General features: G+C 36.6%; 4 protein-coding genes across 4 annotated transcripts; 3 read left to right on the top strand and 1 right to left on the bottom strand.

The window, feature by feature from the left end:
* Positions 1-1,235: 1,235 nt before the first annotated feature.
* LOC129756414 (RNA exonuclease 5) lies at positions 1,236-5,117 on the top strand. Its single transcript, XM_055753289.1, has 4 exons — positions 1,236-1,379; positions 1,524-2,135; positions 2,379-2,676; positions 3,995-5,117. The coding sequence occupies exons 2-4, from the start codon at positions 1,527-1,529 to the stop codon at positions 5,074-5,076; spliced, it is 1,989 nt and encodes a 662-aa protein (XP_055609264.1). The 5' UTR covers positions 1,236-1,379; positions 1,524-1,526; the 3' UTR covers positions 5,077-5,117.
* A 155-nt stretch (positions 5,118-5,272) lies between these two features.
* Positions 5,273-6,832, top strand: LOC129756420 (uncharacterized). The gene has a single exon (XM_055753296.1). The coding sequence runs from the start codon at positions 5,566-5,568 to the stop codon at positions 6,733-6,735; it is 1,170 nt and encodes a 389-aa protein (XP_055609271.1). The 5' UTR covers positions 5,273-5,565; the 3' UTR covers positions 6,736-6,832.
* Positions 6,833-7,276: 444 nt separating this feature from the next.
* Positions 7,277-11,159, top strand: LOC129756411 (probable serine/threonine-protein kinase clkA). The gene is made up of 3 exons (XM_055753283.1): positions 7,277-7,350; positions 7,411-7,571; positions 7,685-11,159. The coding sequence occupies exon 3, from the start codon at positions 7,996-7,998 to the stop codon at positions 11,086-11,088; it is 3,093 nt and encodes a 1,030-aa protein (XP_055609258.1). The 5' UTR covers positions 7,277-7,350; positions 7,411-7,571; positions 7,685-7,995; the 3' UTR covers positions 11,089-11,159.
* A 4,854-nt stretch (positions 11,160-16,013) lies between these two features.
* LOC129756422 (vacuolar protein sorting-associated protein 29) lies at positions 16,014-17,103 on the bottom strand. The gene is made up of 2 exons (XM_055753298.1): positions 16,952-17,103; positions 16,014-16,871 (listed from the first exon to the last, which is right to left on the bottom strand). Exon 2 carries the CDS (start codon positions 16,797-16,799, stop codon positions 16,251-16,253), a length of 549 nt encoding a protein of 182 aa, XP_055609273.1. The 5' UTR covers positions 16,800-16,871; positions 16,952-17,103; the 3' UTR covers positions 16,014-16,250.
* Positions 17,104-18,991: the final 1,888 nt, after the last annotated feature.

Below are 18,991 nucleotides of genomic sequence, written 5' to 3'. Positions count from 1 at the left end.
CATCAGAGAACAGTCAGCGCGTGGAAGGTTAATGGATTTTACATTAATTTGACAGATCGCAGAGATGTCCTCATCTAAGGGTGCAAAGTACAAGTTATCGAACGGCACATAATACTAACGATCAATGATCGGTGTAGAGTTTGAATTTAAAAAAAGGAGGGATGTAACGATGCATGTATTGGGTTCTCACCGAACTTAAAATAAGTGTTAGCAGATGTGCGTGTAAACGACGGGAAGAAGAACAAACACGGCAGGAGAAAGTTATTCTAGTATACGACGCGGAACGAACCACATTTATACCTGCTACAAAATTGTAAATTCGATGATGGTTTTAGCTTTTATTTATTTTGAAGAATGCTCGTTTCAACAGGCGCTATTTTGCCGATATCCGTAATTTCTCATTTGAAACGTGGAATAAATCTAAATTAACACTTTTTCCAGTGCTTTAATAACGACGATGTTTTTTTCAACCTGTCCCATGCAGCAATAATTGTGACGCTCAGATATTTCCTTCCAGGGATGCCAGGTGTCTAAGATAAAACATTTTAATTGGGCAATTTGGAAAAAAAGTCTGTGTATGTCTGTGGCACAGACTCAGCCACAAATTTGTTACAAATATAGGCGCGGGGCAGAACTTTTTTCTGAATTAACAAACAGAATCGTCACCCGAGATGGTTGCTATATGGTTGCTTTACTCACCCTTATACTTTCCCCCAACACTGACAATTTCTGCGGGTTGCAAACTAGTGGACTTCTGAATTAATAAACGAACACAATAACAGCAGTAAGGGCAAAACTCGTGGATAACTAGAGGTTGTCACTGCTAATAAACGAAAACACTGATGCGTGTGAGCAGGGGAATATTCAATTTGTTTTTTTAGTTCAGAAATATACAACAAAAAACGTTTTTCTACCGTTTTTACTCAAAAATTAAGTTTAAGAATCGGCGTCATACTGTTGCATAAAGGCGACATTTCCAGCATAATCTTGCATGGACCATATTCGATACATTAATATTGATTTCTAAATTCAATTTTATAAGTCTGTGCACTTAATTTGATCAAAAATCGGGACAAAATCGTGTCTGAGCAATATCTGGAAAAGTGGTCAAAAGTTTGTGTTTTACAGACAAATCAGGGCACCTGGCAACCCAGGCGTTGAGGGACAGCATGATGCTCACTGCAGCCGTTAAGCGTCTCGTCTCACGCAAATGAGCTCTTCATGCGGAGCTCACTAGCGGTCGATTAACAGGCCTTTTATTCAGAAGCATTTTTAACAAGTGTGGCGTAAAGTCTATTTCTCGGGTGGTTACGTAGGAAGTTTCCTTATTTTGTGATCTTAAATAGTTGAAATGTGTTATTTTTCGACTTAACTTTACGGTAAGTTTGAAGATCACTCTGGTGTATAAAGTATTGAGGCGTAATTAAGGTTTTAAAAAATGATGGGAATGGTGGATTTTTTTTCAAGACGCCATGTTTGATAGTCGGTGGAAGTTCATTGCCTTTTCTTGTTTTTTGCTTTAGCAAATGAAGAGCAAAACTGACCGAATGTTGGATTCTGGTGCCAATGGTTCCGACTCTAGATCGAAGAAGGAGTTACGACTGGAGCGTAAAAAACGGAAAATCCTGGCACTTGCTGAGGTGATGCAGCTGAATGAGCAGGAAAGGACTAGTTGCGCTGTTTCATCGCAAACCACTGAACTAGAAAAAACGGCTTCAGAGCGGAAAGAACCTTCTCTTTCCAACAAAGGGGAAGAACCTGAGGAGAAAAAAATGAAACCAACTCTGACTGAAGAAGCCGATTACAAGTCCTTAAAAGCGGCAGTCAACCAAAAACGGGACAGGATGCGTAACATCCCCAGACTCCGACTAAAGGAAGTGGGCGAAGAAGCTTTAATGAAAACGAAACCTGAAGATCGGGTCCCACTGTTTCTGGATGACGTTCAGTCTCTGTTGATGCACACCTTGTTGAAGACCGATTCACCGATGACCCCGAGTCGGTGGGCCGTGTTGGAAAAAGCAGCTAAACTAACTCACACAACTGTGCTCCTGATTGAGGGTTTGACTTCCGACGATTTCGTGAATCACGATTCCGATTTCAAGGAGTGCAAAAAATTGTTCCAAAATGTTTTGCAGGTATGGTAAAAATTCCGGACTAACTACGAGAATTCTCGTAAGTTCGTACTCGTAGAACGTTTTGAAAACTAACGTATTTATTGAAATACTAGTAGGTATTTAGTGCAGATTCAAATACAGTAGCTGTAAAAATTAAAGTAATCTAACATTACCTGCTAAATACTTTTAGTTATAAGTGGTTATATTTCTTGCATGGAACTCGCAATTTTTTAATTCGTTATACTCATACCTACTTATCTCCAGATAGTGGCACCAAGTGATCGGTTGGTCGAAGAGCTCGCTTGCATTCCCCTGAGTGACTCGCACAAGGATATTCTGGTTGCCGAATACGGTTCCCTGGAGGCAGCAATGCTCGTTTGCAAAGATAATCTATTGATTCGGCGGAGTATCTTCAACAACATCGATTACACCGACGAAGCGAACGAGCAGCTCCTCGATTACGGTGACATGGATTTGCCGCCGGGTGATAAATTTCCGAGGACGCAGCTGCTGTTGTCCCCGATACAGATGATCAATGAAGATTACCCGCTACCCCTTATTGGTAAGTCGTATATTTTGCACTTATATCCTTTATCAGTTTAATGAAAAATTTGGGAGATATTCATTGAATATCATATTCTATTCTGTTTTTCTTTTGGTTGACCAAAGACATTGTTTTTAAAGCATTATTTACAATATTTTAGAATACTTGTGGCATTTCTTGATATATTTTCTAAAGTCTTAAAAACAAAATAATACAAAATAGTATCCTCGTTTATGAATTTCTTTAAAAATTTATACAAATCTATTTTTTAAATAGTTGAACGTCATTTCCCTACGTCTAGAGATTATCTTTAATCATAGTCAAAGCACAAATTTATTCGGATAATAATTGAAAAAAAAAAATGAAAATAAGGTTTTCTGAATTCAAATTTTCCTTTTTTCGTTCACTTTTTTAAAATACTCATTTATGAATTCAAAGAGTGAACGCGACTCTGCGTGATTAAACCCCCTTTAAATAAATAAATAAAATCTTCTAATTTTTGAAGTTACGTTTGATAGCTTTAAGATGTTAATGGCTTCAACGAATGTTGTTTTTATGTTAATTGTAATTGTGAATGTGATTTTTATTTACGGGAACCTTCAAGTTTCAAAATAACTTAGTGACTAGGTCAAGGAAGACGTTAACAAGATGTTAATAATTTAAAATGAAACTGCTGTTTTTTCAAATACATGTTTTAAAAACAATGTGTGCCAACGTCTGTAATGAAAAGATAATACATAAGCAAAAATTTCATAATTCGATGATTTTTTTTAAATTACCTACATACATGAACAAACTTCGGTAGAACTTGAAGACCCCTCACAATTCGTCAAAAAAAGAAAAATTACCGTTTGATTTGTTGCCCGCAGTTTTTCTACATTTTATCGAGATTCTTAAATTCTTGGTTTCCTTTAAATGGGATTAAAGGAGTGTTCTCGGAAACGTTTCTATTTTATGATATAGTTTTTGGGCGTAAATTCAAAAAGCTAACGATGAAAATTTTCAATCAGTACTATATAATATTATATTACTACAGATTAGAATCCATTGACGTATTGTTTTTTTTTCTATGAAAGTAAAACTCATAAAACTTTACAAAATAATCTTAGAAAGAATTTAAAAAAAATCTAAAACTATTGAAATGCTTTTCTATAAATTTTTGTTTAAAGTGTTCAAAGGTTTACAAACAACCAATATTTCTGAAATCTACATGAAATTTGTGCATAGTTCTAACAAAATAAAGATATGTATTTTGAATTCGGAGAGAGCCATTAACATTTTAAAGCGTTGAAATAGGTTTATCCTTCTCTAAAATCATCCAAAATTGTGTACACAGGTAACTTAAAACATCGCTTCGCTGGTTATATAACTACCAATGACCACTACGCGCCGGTCACGCCAAAATCGCCGCTGTTCGCGTTGGACTGCGAAATGTGCCGCACCAGTATCGGAGCTTCCGAACTGACCCGAGTATCGATTGTCGATGAGCAGGGTAACGAGTTCTACGAAACGTTGGTTAGACCGGATAACAAAATTGTCGATTACGTAACCCAATTTTCCGGTATTACTCCGGAAATGATGAAAAATGTTTCGAAAACTTTGAAAGATGTACATAAGGATCTTAAGAATAAATTTCCACCGGATGCAATCTTAGTTGGCCAATCGTTAAATTTTGATCTCCATGCGTTGAAGGTGATGCACCCATATGTGATCGATACAAGCACTCTGTTCAACATAACTGGAACTGTAGGGACGAAAACCAAACTTAAAGTGTTGACAAAAAAGTTCCTAGAACGAGACATCCAGTGTTCCTCCGGAGGTCACAATTCGATCGAAGATTGCGTGGCTTCTCTAGAATTGGTCAAACTAAAGCTTTCGAAAAATATTTATTTTGGAGATCAGTGGTTACAGGACAGGCGCAACTACCACAAAAAGGCCAGTAAGGTAGGGATAGCAACGCAGGAAGAAGTGAAACAACTCAGTACCGAACCTGTGGCATCTGAAATCACAACCACTTTATTCGGTCATACTAGTAAGAAGAATAAAAAAGCCACAATTGTTACCAACGCCAACAATTTAGACAATTTCGAAGAATACTTCGGAGGAGCGATTGAATCAAATCCTGAAGTGAAACGACTCTTGGGATTCAATAAAGTTAGCAGTGAGGAAGCAGTAATTGAGTATACTGTTCAAAATTGCCTCAACTATGATTTTAATTTGAGCTGCATTCAACTAAATCCAAAAGAGCTTGAGACCGATGAGATGAAGGGTCAAAAAATTTCTCAAATTGACGGATGGATTCGGGCGCTTTACGAAGCCATTTCCCTAAACGGCTTGCTGGTTGTGCTTCTAGCCGGAGGAGAAGTAAATCAGAGCAGCAGAATGGCTGTCGCTATGATTCAAACTAAAAAACCTTAGTTAGAATAAAAAAGTTGTTGATTTTTTGTTGACAGAATAAATATATTATATTTAGTTGATTAGTCAGAATACCCCTTAAACCCCTTTGCAATAGACTTATTACAATTCATTATCATTTCATCACAAATATCAACTGGAATATTGCAACTTAAGCAGTTGTTTGAACCCCCTGGATGTGTACCTTAGAAAACCGATAACAAAATGAACCAAAAGTCCTTAAATCGAGGGCTGTAAAGTAGTCCGCCTCCCCGTGGTGCAGCCTGGGTAATGCGAAATGGGCTATGCAAAAAACCCTTAATCCAAGGTGTGACGCGAGCAACCGTGCCGATGGATGGATGGTTAGGGGGGTTTCATTAAGTACCGAACCGCGAACGGAGCCTGTGGGGCACCAGGGCGCACCCCACCAGTAACTGAAATGCCCTTACTGCGCTACGGCAGGGCACTGGCGCAGTGGACCGAATACTTCCCTAGCGACTCGTGGGATTCTAAATGAGTTCAGTAAAAAACGTAAACAAAAACAAAACCAAACAATCGATTGATGATGCCGTCGCATCATTGACGATCAAAGAAACAACAGAGGAAGCGTCAGCTAGTTCCACGGTAGAAAATACCGAAATTGCCAGCAATAAAGATAAAGATGACGTTGAAGACGAGTTAGAACTCGATACCTGGAACCTTGAAGCTTTTAGCCCATTGAAAAATGTGCTACAACTTCGAGGAGCGGACAAAAAACGCTACAATTGGTTGATATCGCAAGGATATGAACGAACTAAAGCCATGAGTCTAGCACAAGATGCCTCTAAAGTGAATGAACTACGGACACAAGTGAATGCCAGTAAAAATAAACCAACTCCCAATCCCCCTAAAGCCGATGGTATAACTATAGCATTGGCTCCACCAGATTATCCAATAACTACTCTCAATAGTGAGCAAGCTGAAAAGATAAAATCTGCCATTTTGAAAAAAGTTTTGGACCAGAAACAGACCGAACTGAAACCAAAGTTTGATGAGTGCGTTTTTGTAACTGATTATCTTAGAGTGATTTGTGCAGACACAAATACCTATCATTGGCTACAAGGCATAGTAAGCAAACTTGAACTATGGGAAGGAGCTTCACTGAAAATAATGTCAGAGAAAAAGTTACTGAAAATAGGTATATCCTACTTTGGCTCGTTTGCGGACAGTAAGGATGATAATAATGAAGAGATTTTGAAATTTATTCAATCACAAAATGATGAACTAGATACATCCAAATGGCATATAATCAAGAGAAAAGATGTACCTAGCAAAAAAGCCGTTGAGCTAACGTTCACAATGGATGCAGAATCAATCCGGAAATTATACTCAACTAAATACTTGATTCGGTACAAGTTTGGAAGGGTTCAGATTTATAAAAAAGAGAAATCAAGTGGACAAAATGTCATCCCAGTCCAACACCCGAAACCAACACGAAATTTTCAGCCGGGATTGAGAAACCCGAGGCAAAATTTCAATAACTATAGGCCAAATAATGGTAACAACTTTTTCAGAAATCCTTTCATTCCACCCTGGTTGAATCAACAGCAACCACATCAGTACCAGTACAATTATGGTATGAATAGTGGTGGTTTTGGTCCCAGTCCCAGAGGCCAAACAAATGTGTGGAATGGAAGATTTTAACTGAAACGGCATTTATTCATCGAAAAGTGGCATCATATTCCATTCATTGAGGCACGTTTGTGATAGTGTAATAAATCACAATTGAAGCGTGTAATAAGTGTACCTTATTGCTGTGAAACCTCCTTTTGTACAATGCTTATGGATTTTTTTTCTACTCGATGTTCCCAATTGGTATCGAAGGTGAGTATTTAAAGAATCTTAAGAGCAAGTTGTGAATCTAATGAGGTTTGTATGTGGGTTATATTTTGTTGGGTTAACATTCATATCACTTTTTTTTAACGTAACACAGTTTTCATTGAAACTTTTTTTTATATATATAAGTACCTTTTTAACAAGTTTTGCAAGGCAATTACTATCGAAACAATAAGTTTGATGCGGTTGTGAACGCATAATTTTTAAAAGATGTCGTTTTTCCAAATATTTTTGTAGTTTGTTTTCTTTTTTTTTTTTTGAATATAAAGGTTATAACGTCAGAATGTCATTCATCCCTTTCTGTTCGGATGTTTTCCCATTTGTTAAAAAATAAAATTTTGTGGGTTGTAACGTAGTTCGCCTCCTCGTGGTGCAACCTGGGTAATGCCAAATGGACTACTAACTCTTCGTTTGTCAAATCAGGTAACTTTTTCAAGTTGCTCAATTAAAACAATAAAATAATTTTGCCTTTCTAACCTGCAGAAGTTTACCTACGTGCACTCTACCATGCGTTGTTTGTTGCAATAGAGCTTACCTGCAGTAAATTTACCTATACTTTGGGATTACCTAATGGCAGTACAAAATAAAATGTAGGAGATGTTAAGGATATTATTCAGTTAAAGCTGCTGATGAACGAGAACAAGGTAAAAGTCTTAATTGAATCAATTTATTGTAAATTTTATTTGAACCGCACTTCCGAGTGGTCTAAAAATGTTTGGTTTCCGAGTGAATTTTTAATGATTAAATTTTATTCCAGGGAACGAACGGAAAAGAGATGTTTATCTTTCATCCAGTGGCGGTCCTTTACGGGCTGTAATGTTGTCCGCCTCTTCGTGGTGCAGCCTAGGTAACGCTAAATGGACTTCAACCAAACCCCAAATCCAAGGTGTGACGCGAACAACCGTGCCGACGGATGGATGGCCAGGGGGGTTTCATTAAATACCTTGTCTCTAACGGAGCCTGTGGGGCACCGGGGCGCACCCCACAGTAAATCTTGCCCTTACTGCGCTACGGCAGGGCACTGGCGTGGCGGACCGTATACTTCCCTAGCGACTCGTGGGATCTATTATGAGCTCAAATACAGAAACAAACAAAACCAACCAACAGGGTTCTGATGCACCCAAAGCATCAACAACAGAAACAACAACAACAACAACAACACAGGACAAAGTAACCGAAGTAACAACAGCAGCAGCCGCAACTGAGACAAGTGCCACTAAATCTGACACTAAAGATGAAGCCGCAACGACAAAGGAAAAACTCTCAATTCATGCCAGGAAACGCCGTAAGTGGTTGCTAGATATCGGATACGATTTTGAGGAAGCAACCGAGCTGGCTAAGAAGCACGACTTCGAGACATTGCGAAAAATGGTCATTCAAGCAACGGATGGGAAACCTGCGGAAAATACAGCGGCGAATAAAACGAAGAAAGTTCGTCCAGCTCCTATGGTTATCACCCATAAAGATTATCCAGTGAAGATGCTTGAAAAAGAGCAGGTTGAAAAATTGAAAGGTGAAATTTTAAAAAAGGTTCTGGAACACAAAGATACGGATGAGATGAAACCCGGATTTGAAAAGTGTGAATTTAAAACAGGATACTTGCGGATCCTTCCATCTGATCAGGAAACTCTCGATTGGTTGGATAAAACAATTCAACAATTGGAAGTATCTGAAGCGGCAGAGTTAAAATTTGTACCGGAAAAAGAGATAACGAGCATTGAAGTCTTTGTTGGTGAGTTTCCCGACAGCAAGGATGACAGCTCTGAGGCCATTTTGGGATTTATCGAATCGCAAAATGATGGTCTGAAAACGAGCTCATGGATTGTTATTGATCGGAAAGAGGTTAACGACACTGTATGCTTGAGTTTTACCGTAGACTCAGATTCAAAGACGGGTTTAGAGAGCCGAGAAAATAAGCTTAAATTTAAGTTCGGTCAAGTGAATCTGTCTTCAAAAGATAAACCGAAATCAAGCGCAAAGCCCGATCCAAAAGTCGCTGTTCCTTCTAAAAAATCTTCGATACCTCCGAAAAAAACTCCGGTTCCACCTAAAAAAACCAATTTGGCGAAATCATTACCAAACCAGAAACCGCCAGTGGCAAACATCTGGACCAGTAACGCACCGAAATTCGGTCAGAATAAGCTAGCAGCGCAAACAAAACCAGTGAATCGAGGAAACATAACCCGCGTACAGAATGTTCAACCAAGCGCTCCGACTCGGTCATCTGAGCCAAGCAAACTAAATGTTGCTCGAAATGACGGTACAAGGTTCAATCGACCCAATAATCCTGAGATTAGGCAGCAAAGCGGAAATCGTAATGTTCCAGTGCGAGATTCTCATTCAAATCGGAACATCGATCAGCAAAACGATGGAAACCGTCGTAATGCTCCTAATAACTTTAGTTCAACACCTTTCAATAGTGGTAACAATTATCCCAGCCGCGATCAATTGCAAAATGACCCCAATCAACCATGGGCAAACAATGCGGATTTCAATAATCGCAACTTGTCACGAAATGAAGAAATTGCTCGTTTCCTTCAGAATCAGAATAACAGTGGGCAGAATGTGTTTAATTCTCATCCAGTATCAAGAAACATTGATTCATTTAATGAACCTTTCAATTCTAATAGAGGCAACCGCATGAGTTCGATGAGAACAGATGATAATTTTATCAATCCTGGTAGATCTCAGCAGGATTCCTTTGATAACCGGTCGAATCTACGCAGAAGTGATGATCAGTTTGTCGGAAACAATTCCAATATTTTCGAAAGAAGATCCAACAATGACAATTTCGGAGAATCTAATCGAAATCAGGTTGATCTCAGGTCAAATTCGCTATGGAAGGACACCAATTTTAGAAACACCAGTGGTCAACAAATGTCTAATGACGATGGAATACCAAGAAATTCCAGATTCCAAGATAATATGGACAATCCATTTAACCGAGATAATTTCGACAACAGGAATTCCGACTTTAGGAGGAATAATGATTATTCTGATCAGTTTGACCGTTCTAATAGAAATCAATCGAACAATGCTATGGAAAGAAGAGGTATCGGAGGGTTTACCGATTCTGGAGCTAACATGAACGATTCTAAGTTTGGAAATTCATTCCAAAATCAGTACAACAGTGAGTCTAACAGGCCGAGGGGCGAAATTGATTTTGATTCGAACAGAGCAAGAGGCGATCCCGATTCTGGTAGATCTCGATACGATCCGTTCGAAAATTTGGATTCAAATCGTGAACAGTTTAACAACCGCCCGAGCAGCAGCTCTCAGCAAAATTCTGGTTCGCTCAATTTGGCAGATAATTTTTTCAAGCAGCTGCATCGCATAAACGAACAAAAAAGAGATACAAACGATCGCCTGGAAAATAGTTTCGGCGGAAGAAGTAATTGGAATACTGATTTCAACCGATCAACAGCAACTGCTTTTGGTGGATCTGGAAATCGCGGGTTGGATGCCGGTGGCGACAGTGGTTCGAATAATCGATTTAGTGGCGATGGCGGTAGATCGAATAATCGATCAAGTGGCGATGGCGGAAGACCAACCAGTCGTTTCAGTGGCCCGGGAGATGTTGCATTGAATAACCGATTCAGTGGCGCAGGCGACGGTGGATCCAACAACCGGTTCAGTGGAGCAGGAGATGCTCCATCGATCAACCGATTCGGTGGTGGAGGAGATGGTGGTTCGAATAATCGATTCACTAACGCAGGCGATGGATCGAATAACAATCGATTTGGTGGCGAAACTGGCAGATCAAATGATCGATTCAACAGTGCAGGAGGTAGTGGATCGAATAATCGATTTAGTGGCACAGGAAATGCTGCATCGATCAACCGATTTGGTGGTGGAGGAGATGGTGGTTTGAATAATCGGTTCACTAACGCAGGCGACGGATCGAATAATCGGTTTGGCGGTGAAACTGGTAGATCTAATAGCCGATTCAGTGGTGGAGGAGATAGCGGATCCAACAATCGATTTGGTGGCGGAGGAGATGGTGCATCAAACAATCGATTTGGTAACTCAGGAGGTGGCTCTAACAGCCGCAATGCTGGTGGTCAATCCAATAAGCGCGCTGCTGGTGGTAACATGATAAGCTATCCCATCGGTCTCGGTCAAGCTGGTAATGTCGCGAAAAAATTCAAAAACTGGACGTAAACTCATTGGCATTCAGTATTTTATTGTCGTATTCTTCAGTGAATGTAATAAAAGTGTCCTGGTTCTAGAAATGAGTATAGTTCTTAAGGAAACATCCGAAACATTCCATGTAGCTGAACGTACTCCGTTTCGTTTGCTGTTGTTTAAACAAAGAATATATATCTACACAAATCAGATAACTGAAACAAAACATTTGTTAGATTCTTTTATAGATGACCCTCAATAATGAAAGCAGTACATTTAGTGGAAATCTTCACCTTATTTTACAAACAATTCCATTAATTTTGTTCAGTTTTACGTTCGAAGGTCTATATTCGATGCATAATCACGAAAATATAGCTAAGGCTTGATACAGTAACAGACACGAATGCCATATCAATGGTAAAATGTCTTTAATAAAAATAATAATAACAATAATAGCTAAGGATAAGACAAATTTTCATCTCAATTCGATGCATAACAATGTTAATATCGTTAAAACACTATAACAGTTTATATTAAAGACTTCAAAGAATTTCAAATAAACAATAAAAAAAATGAAAGAAAAAACACCGTTTTCACTCATGATTACCACACAAATAAATTGGACAAAAGAAAACAACTTTTCAAATCATACTAGAATGAAAGTTTAAAATTTTCGGTAACTCATTGATAATTTTTTGTCAAAATTATGCTCTTTATTCTGAACTAGAAATTTGTTTCAAATTGTGTGTCGAATTGCTTCTAGGGCTTCCACGGCCGATGGTTCGTCGAGGGAAGGCATCCAACCTTCAGAGACCTACAATGGTTGGCAATCCACTCCGCTAGCAATAGTCTCTTCAGATTAACCCCAGATGCATTCTCTCTGAATTATTTAGTGCATTTTATTTATTTATACAATTAAACACATCTTACCTGTCGGCAACTTATGGGATTCGAACCCAAAAGTTTTCTTGCCGATCGAACCCAGTACGCCTGGGTTACCAGACTCGCGCCAGCCTATCCACTAGACCACATCAGCGGTCTTTCAAATCATGTTTCAAACTTTTAAAGGTTAATTCAAAAATCATAATTGATTCATAAAAGACGATTTAATCTAAAAAAAATGATGAAAAGTTTTTGAATTTTCAATCACAAGTTTTAAAGTTTGAAATTACAAGCTTTGAGTATTTTGTTACTTTCGATTGAAATATTGGGCCCTGGAAAGAACAGAAGCTTGAAACTTTGTTTTTCTTATCAAGAATTAAGACTTATCGCCTAAAGGCTTATGTGTCAAGTACACAAAAATTCAGAATAATTAAAAAAATCAAATTTGTTCAAATTATTTCCAAAATTTAAATATTTCAACTAAAAAAATCGGCAAGTTAATAAAAGAATTAAAAAAAAAACTATATTATTAAATTCCGCTCATTTATTTGAAAATTTAAACGAGATATGAAAATGAAAAAGATAAGTTTTTTTTTTAAACATTTCAGGAGGTATTTTTTAATAGCCACCATAAGAATTCACATAATTTAATTGATGGCTCAAGGCAACAGCATTTTGGCGCTTTTTTAAATGATTGATTTGGTAGATTTTAGCGTTATGAACTCGAATATTTTATCAAATTTGGTCGAACACTTTGTGTTTTGGTGTTAAGGACTTTTAAAATGTATCAGTTTTAAGTAAAATAAAAAATAAAAAAAAGAGATTAACTAACAAACCTACATATACGAAAAATTATGCTTCATCCAATTAAGGGATATTATTATAATGAAAATGATGTATGATCTAAAAAATGTAAAATTCAACAATTTAATAAAGTGGAAAGATACTTTTGACATAACTGTAGAAAGTGTAAAAAAACTTGATTTCATTTAACACATTTGTTAAAACCTGTAAAAACATTACATGTTTCCTAAAAAATATTTAAAATTCAGTTTAATTTACTTCTTTAAAAATTGATAAATGAAAAAAAGTAAAAAAAAAAAATAAAACTTCTATAACTTTTTTGCAGAACTCAAAAATACTTGAATTCTTGAGGAAAGTTGATAGTTCATTGAAAACTTTTATTTTTGATTGATAGGTTTTTGATATGAGTTTTTGTATAAACAATGCAGGAATTTCTCAAATACTTTTTACTTATTCAATAGTCATTTTAATAACAAGCTGATCTGATAGAAATATTGCTTATTCAGTTTCAAGGTACCCAAATTAGTCGAAATGGCTTTGTTTTAATTCATTCCACCTCCGAAAAATGTAAATTTTGTGGCCTTGTGTAAATTATGTGTTATGTTGTTGAGCATTTAGAAAACCAAAAAACACTTAATCAAATTTAGTCGAAATTGTTTTCTTCAAGGATTTTTCATATCAGCATAACATTTGTAATTAAAACTCCGTGGGCATGGTAAGAGGCTCATTTATATCACTTTGATATAAATGGGTATGCCTTGTCGCGCAAGATCTTAAAGAATCGAATAGTGATAGTATCACACCAGATCTTGCGAACACGAACGGATCACTGATGAATACCAGTGAAACGGAACCTACGTGTTGGCCCCACGGCTTTATACAAACGTCTTACCAGTGTTCAATATGGTCCGATCAGTATTGATTGTTTGACCTGATATAATTTTTCATACAATTTGTTTAATAAAGTTTTATATTTCAGGTCCGGTATTCTGTAGGTTCAGATGTGTCCCCGTACGCTAGGCTGTAAAGGTAGTAGTATTCGCCTCCCCAATGCTCTAGTAAGTGTGTATTTGCGGTTTATGAATTTCGAAGGCTTATTCTTAAATCAAGCATTTTACAAGAACTAGAGGCTCATTGGATCAGAATGCTTTTTGGACAGTTTCCTGTTAACAATAATTCTTTCTCGTTTCAACGCTTATTGGTAGATTTGTCTATTGTTCGGTTAGGCTTGAAATTCAATTAAGGTAGTCGAAGAAAGATGTTACGATTTTGAAAAACAATAATATAAAGGCAGTCCAGGAAGATAATATTGGGAATTAAAAATAGGAGTGTTATTTAATTCAACCGAAACAGATTGAGGAAAGTTGCTCTGAGAAGATGTTCAGAGTTAGCGATGAGGCTTTAGAGGAACAGCATTGTCATTAGTAGTATGGTCTTGTTTGGTTATTTATCAATTATTTTATTGTGTGTGTAACGTAGATTTTTTTTACAATTGCTGCAGCGATAAACACCTTTAAATGGAGATTCTGTTTTATGGTATCCAAGTTGTTAATATAATTACAGAGTAGCCACGCATTTGTTCTGAATCTCTTAAGACTTACTCATTTGTAAATATTTTTATACGCCAATCTATGCTAATCTCAAGAGAATACTATCATGGGCTCAAAGTTTTTGAATCGAGTAAGGATAGGTGATAGGTAGGGCCCAACATAACACTATTCACTGTGACAACAAACCTCAGCCCTACAAAGGCTACTATTTGTTGTTCACTTTACACGACACAATACTTTTCAGTGTGACAACAAAATTCAAACATTCCGCACTTTAGATGACACAATACTACTCACTGTGACAACAAAACTCAGCCCTTCAAAGGCTACTATTTGTTGCTCACTTCACATGACACAAAACTTTTCATTGTGACAACAAACCTCAGCCCTACAAAGGCTACTATTTGTTGCTCACTTCACATGACACAATACTACTCACTGTGACAACAAAATTCAAACATTGCTCCCTTCACTTGACTCAATATTACTCACTGTGACAACAAAACTCAGCCCTACAAAGGCTACTATTTGTTGCTCACTTCACATGACACAATACTACTCACTGTGACAACAAAATTCAAACATTGCGCACTTCAGATGACACAATATTACTCACTGTGACAACAAAACTCAGCCCTACAAAGGCTACTATTTGTTGCTCACTTTACACTACACAATACTATTTAATATCACGACGAATCCAGCAAACAAACCATACCAAAGCTACTATTTGTTGCTCACTTCACATGACACAGTGTTACACATTTACACATTATACAACCGATATAAAATACCCTCGCTCGCAATACGGCTCATTGGCAAGCCCAGCCCTGGTTCGCCAGGGTTTGACTTGTCAGAGAGCAACCGGAGTTTAAATGAGACACATTCTTAATCCGCCCGGTGTATTGCGGTCTCCTCCCAATCCTACCCATTTCATTTACCTAGCTTTCCCCCGCGGTGAGTAATTTTGGCCTCAAAAGGGCCGTGTGATTTCTCATAAAGCTGCCGCTTGAAAAAAAAAAAAAAAAAAAAAAAAAAGCATAACATTTGTAATTAAAACTACGATTTAAAAAAATGGTTCGTTCCTAACTCTGTTCTTATTCAGTTACACTTCTTAACAAAAACCAATTCTGAAGACGAGGTAGGGTTCTTGTATGTCAAGTTTTGAGTTCCTATATAAAAGATTAATTGAATTGCAATTTAGAACCAAACTTAGTTTCAATTCGTAAACGTCGAATAGTATCGTAGATCGAAATGTCTCAAGCCAAGGGTGATTGAAGACTAAATTTCTGACTTGCTTGTTATTACTAATTTTCAAATACATTTTAACATCAAGTAATTTTCCGTTAATTCGTTGAAAATTTTACTTGGAAAAAATCTTCAGGGGGGGCGGTTAAACCCCTAAAACCACCTCCCATTCGCACGGCCTTGTTAAAGACCAAAATGAACAAAATCATATATCGAAAATAAATTGTAAGTCCCTCAAAACATCCATGAGTTATGTTAGTTTTCATCCTCATGCAATGGAAAATGTGATTATCGCTACAACATTTGCTTTGTATGGACGCCCTATTTCAAAAAGGGTCAAATTAAAATCTGAAAACTGAGTTGATCAAAAAAGTGTATGTAAAATAAAAAAAAAAAATTAAAGGAGGTAGCTCAGCCACGATTCATACTGTTTCGAAAAGTTCGGATAAAGTCAGCAACGATGTTTGTTTGAATGTTATAGATATCGATAAATGAGATGTTTTATTTAGTTTTACAGAAAAAAACAATAGTTACAATAACTAATATTTTCAAAGAATTTTTAACCTAACATCAAGGCCTATAAACATTGCCGTGCTCAATATCGAGTTCAGCGTGGACATCAATACAGACAGTAATGATTTCAAAACTCCATCAGGTCTGAATATAGGTACAGCATTTGCAGGCCCTTTTGTCATGGTATGATTCGCAAACTGCTCAATTTTTCTTATATTCGATTCGTTCAACTTTTACATCGTCACCTACCAGCTGATAAACATATGTGACAACGGTTGTGCTCTGAATGTCCATGAGCACAAACGACGGAATGATTGCCGAATCCAGAGCCGAGTAAGATCCGGTGGCCGATCCGGGGTTAATGTAGAATTTGTTCTCGTGCTCGTACGCTTCGAATTTGTGTGTGTGGCCCGAGATCAGAATATCCACATCAAGCTGTCGCTGGATTAGGGCCAACGCTTCCGGATCTCCCCACGGCACCACTTGATGACCATGGGTTAAACCCACTCGAAATTGACCAACAGTGACCACTTTCTGTTCCGGGTAGTTCATGTTCTCATCGAAGTCTCCACGTACGATGTGAACATCATTAGCTAAAGTTTTCAGATAGTCGAACGATTCTTTGCTGCACAGATTTCCGGTGCACAAGATGTGGTGGATGCGTCCTGGGACAAGGAGCTTTTTGAACTTGGCCGGAAGGCTGCTGCATCGTTGCGGAATGTGTAGATCGCCTAGAACTAGCACCAACATGATTCACTCGATTTGGGAAAATGGGTTATCGTTTTAGATAACACTGGTTTTTACGGGTCAACGTAGATCAACCTGAAATTAAAAAAAAATAAGTTAACTGCTAACAAGCTCGATTTGACCAGTATTAGCTGATTGTTTAAGATTTGCAATACCTTAGAATTAACTTCGAAAATCCTTTTCAGCTTTCAGATTTCCTTATTAGTACGAGGAGGGTGGAATCAATAGCAGAAAGTCGATTGAAAACAAACGAAAACTCATCTGCGAAAATGCGACATGACAGCGTAGCTTAATAATTGAGTGAGACCTGTGAGACCTACTTTTATGGTGAGTAGCATATAATTTTATGTTCTTCGGTTCATAATATTTCAGTAAATTTTTTATGTTACAAAAAATATCTAAATTATAATTTAAAAATTAACTACCAACAGGAAATTTTTATGTTTATTTTAATTAAGTCGACATCAAATGTACATTTTTCGAAAAAGACTATAGATATGAGTTTTTCTATTCGCAGATAGGTAGCGCTGTTTTCACTTAAACACTATAAAAAAAATGGCAGTTTGCTTTTGATGGAAATGAAGAGGTTATTTTTTACTTGAATTGGTCTGAAGGATTCATGATTCATGGAGTGTTCTGAAAGGCCAGTGAAGATTATAACTTATTTAAAAAGATGTCCTACCTTGAGAAATTTCAAATATGTTTCCTATGTTCACTTTTCTTCTGAGCGGAATTAAAAAAAAAAATTATAAATCTGATTTAGTAATTTTTAATCTGGATTATGAACCAGGAACTGAAAAGCTCACGAAGTTTAAAATTCCGTTTCTGAATGTGGAATTCTTAGTTCAAAATTTAGTATTCTGAATTCTAAATTTGTATTTTGTTATTTGAAATCATGCAGAATTATGGTGAGTGAACCTGTTTAGATCTGAGTTCTCAAAGTGAATTCTGATCCTGAATTCTAAAATTCTTAATCTGAGTCCTACATTTTATTTTGAAATTTCAGCATTCTGATGGTTAATTCCAAATCAGAAATATGAATATTGATTTAAATTTTTTTTTTCAAATTATTAAACTATAAATAACATATCTACATATTTTTGTATTAGGATCAATCAGAATTCACTCTCTTAAACTTATAATCCTCATCCGAATTCTTAATCCTATTTAACCTTCCCATGCCGTTTGCAAAATATCAGTTCAATTTTATGTCGTTAATATTTGATCCGTAATTTGTTGTCGTTCTTTTTCGAAAAAAAAACATCCACTTTTGGCTCTGCTTCGGTGTTGGTCTCATTTTACACTGAATCGATTTTCTAAACACAAACTTTAGTTTCATTACGCTTTATTCCGTTAACTATGTTAGATTATTAATTTCGTAGAACATATTATTGGTTGGGACTCGAAACTCTCTGTTTCCCAGTACCTATATTGGAATTAATAAAGTAAGTATACAATTTTTTTTTAATTTAAAATTTGAATCTGAATCTGAACTTGGATTTCAAATTCTCTATCAGAATCTGAATTTAGAAATGTGTGTCAGGATTTAGAATCGTAAATTTCGAATATAAATTCCTTATTTGAGTGCGAATTTAAATCTGTACTTCGAATTCGAATTCCGAACCTGGATACACGATTTCTCAATTTGGGTTCTGTATTTGAACTGGAATTTGTAATCTGGAGTTCAATAGTTGATTTTGGAATCTCTGGATAAGAGTTTTGAATCTGAATTCGGATTTGAAAATCCAAATACACTCTTGAACTGAATGCGAACTGAAGCCTGAATGCTGGATTAAGATTCTGAATCGAAATTGTAATTCCGAATCCTGAATGTGAATGTGAATTTTTAATCCTCATTCTCAACCTGGCTATAATTTCGTAGTGGAATTCTTAATGCGAAGTCGAATTATTTTTTTCTCAATCTGAACTCTGTAGGTAAATTCAAATCTGAATATTGGATTTTAAACTTTTCATTTAAAACCCTGAATCTGAATTCCAGAACTCGAATCTGAATTGAAATTGGAATTCAAAACCTGTATTTTTTTTTATCTTAATTCTGCGTTTCGAACCTGCCTCAGAATTTCATCATCATCAGTTCTGAAAATATAATTGAATCTGAATTCAAATTCCGAATTTAAAATTTACAAATTCCGAAATTCTGATTATTTAACATGCCTTTAGGAATTTAAAATCTA

The sequence above is a fragment of the Uranotaenia lowii genome, chromosome 3, assembly GCF_029784155.1.
Source record: "Uranotaenia lowii strain MFRU-FL chromosome 3, ASM2978415v1, whole genome shotgun sequence".
Lineage (NCBI taxonomy): Eukaryota > Metazoa > Arthropoda > Insecta > Diptera > Culicidae > Uranotaenia > Uranotaenia lowii.
This window is presented reverse-complemented; position numbering and strand designations above follow the sequence as displayed.

Coding starts and splice junctions, on each gene's coding strand:
- LOC129756414 (XM_055753289.1), top strand. CDS start 1,527: ATGAAGAGCAAAACTGACCGAATGTTGGATTCTGGTGCCAATGGTTCC. Junction 2,136..2,378: donor TGTTCCAAAATGTTTTGCAG/GTATGGTAAAAA, acceptor ACTTATCTCCAG/ATAGTGGCACCAAGTGATCG. Junction 2,677..3,994: donor TTACCCGCTACCCCTTATTG/GTAAGTCGTATA, acceptor TTGTGTACACAG/GTAACTTAAAACATCGCTTC.
- LOC129756420 (XM_055753296.1), top strand. CDS start 5,566: ATGAGTTCAGTAAAAAACGTAAACAAAAACAAAACCAAACAATCGATT.
- LOC129756411 (XM_055753283.1), top strand. CDS start 7,996: ATGAGCTCAAATACAGAAACAAACAAAACCAACCAACAGGGTTCTGAT.
- LOC129756422 (XM_055753298.1), bottom strand. CDS start 16,799: ATGTTGGTGCTAGTTCTAGGCGATCTACACATTCCGCAACGATGCAGC.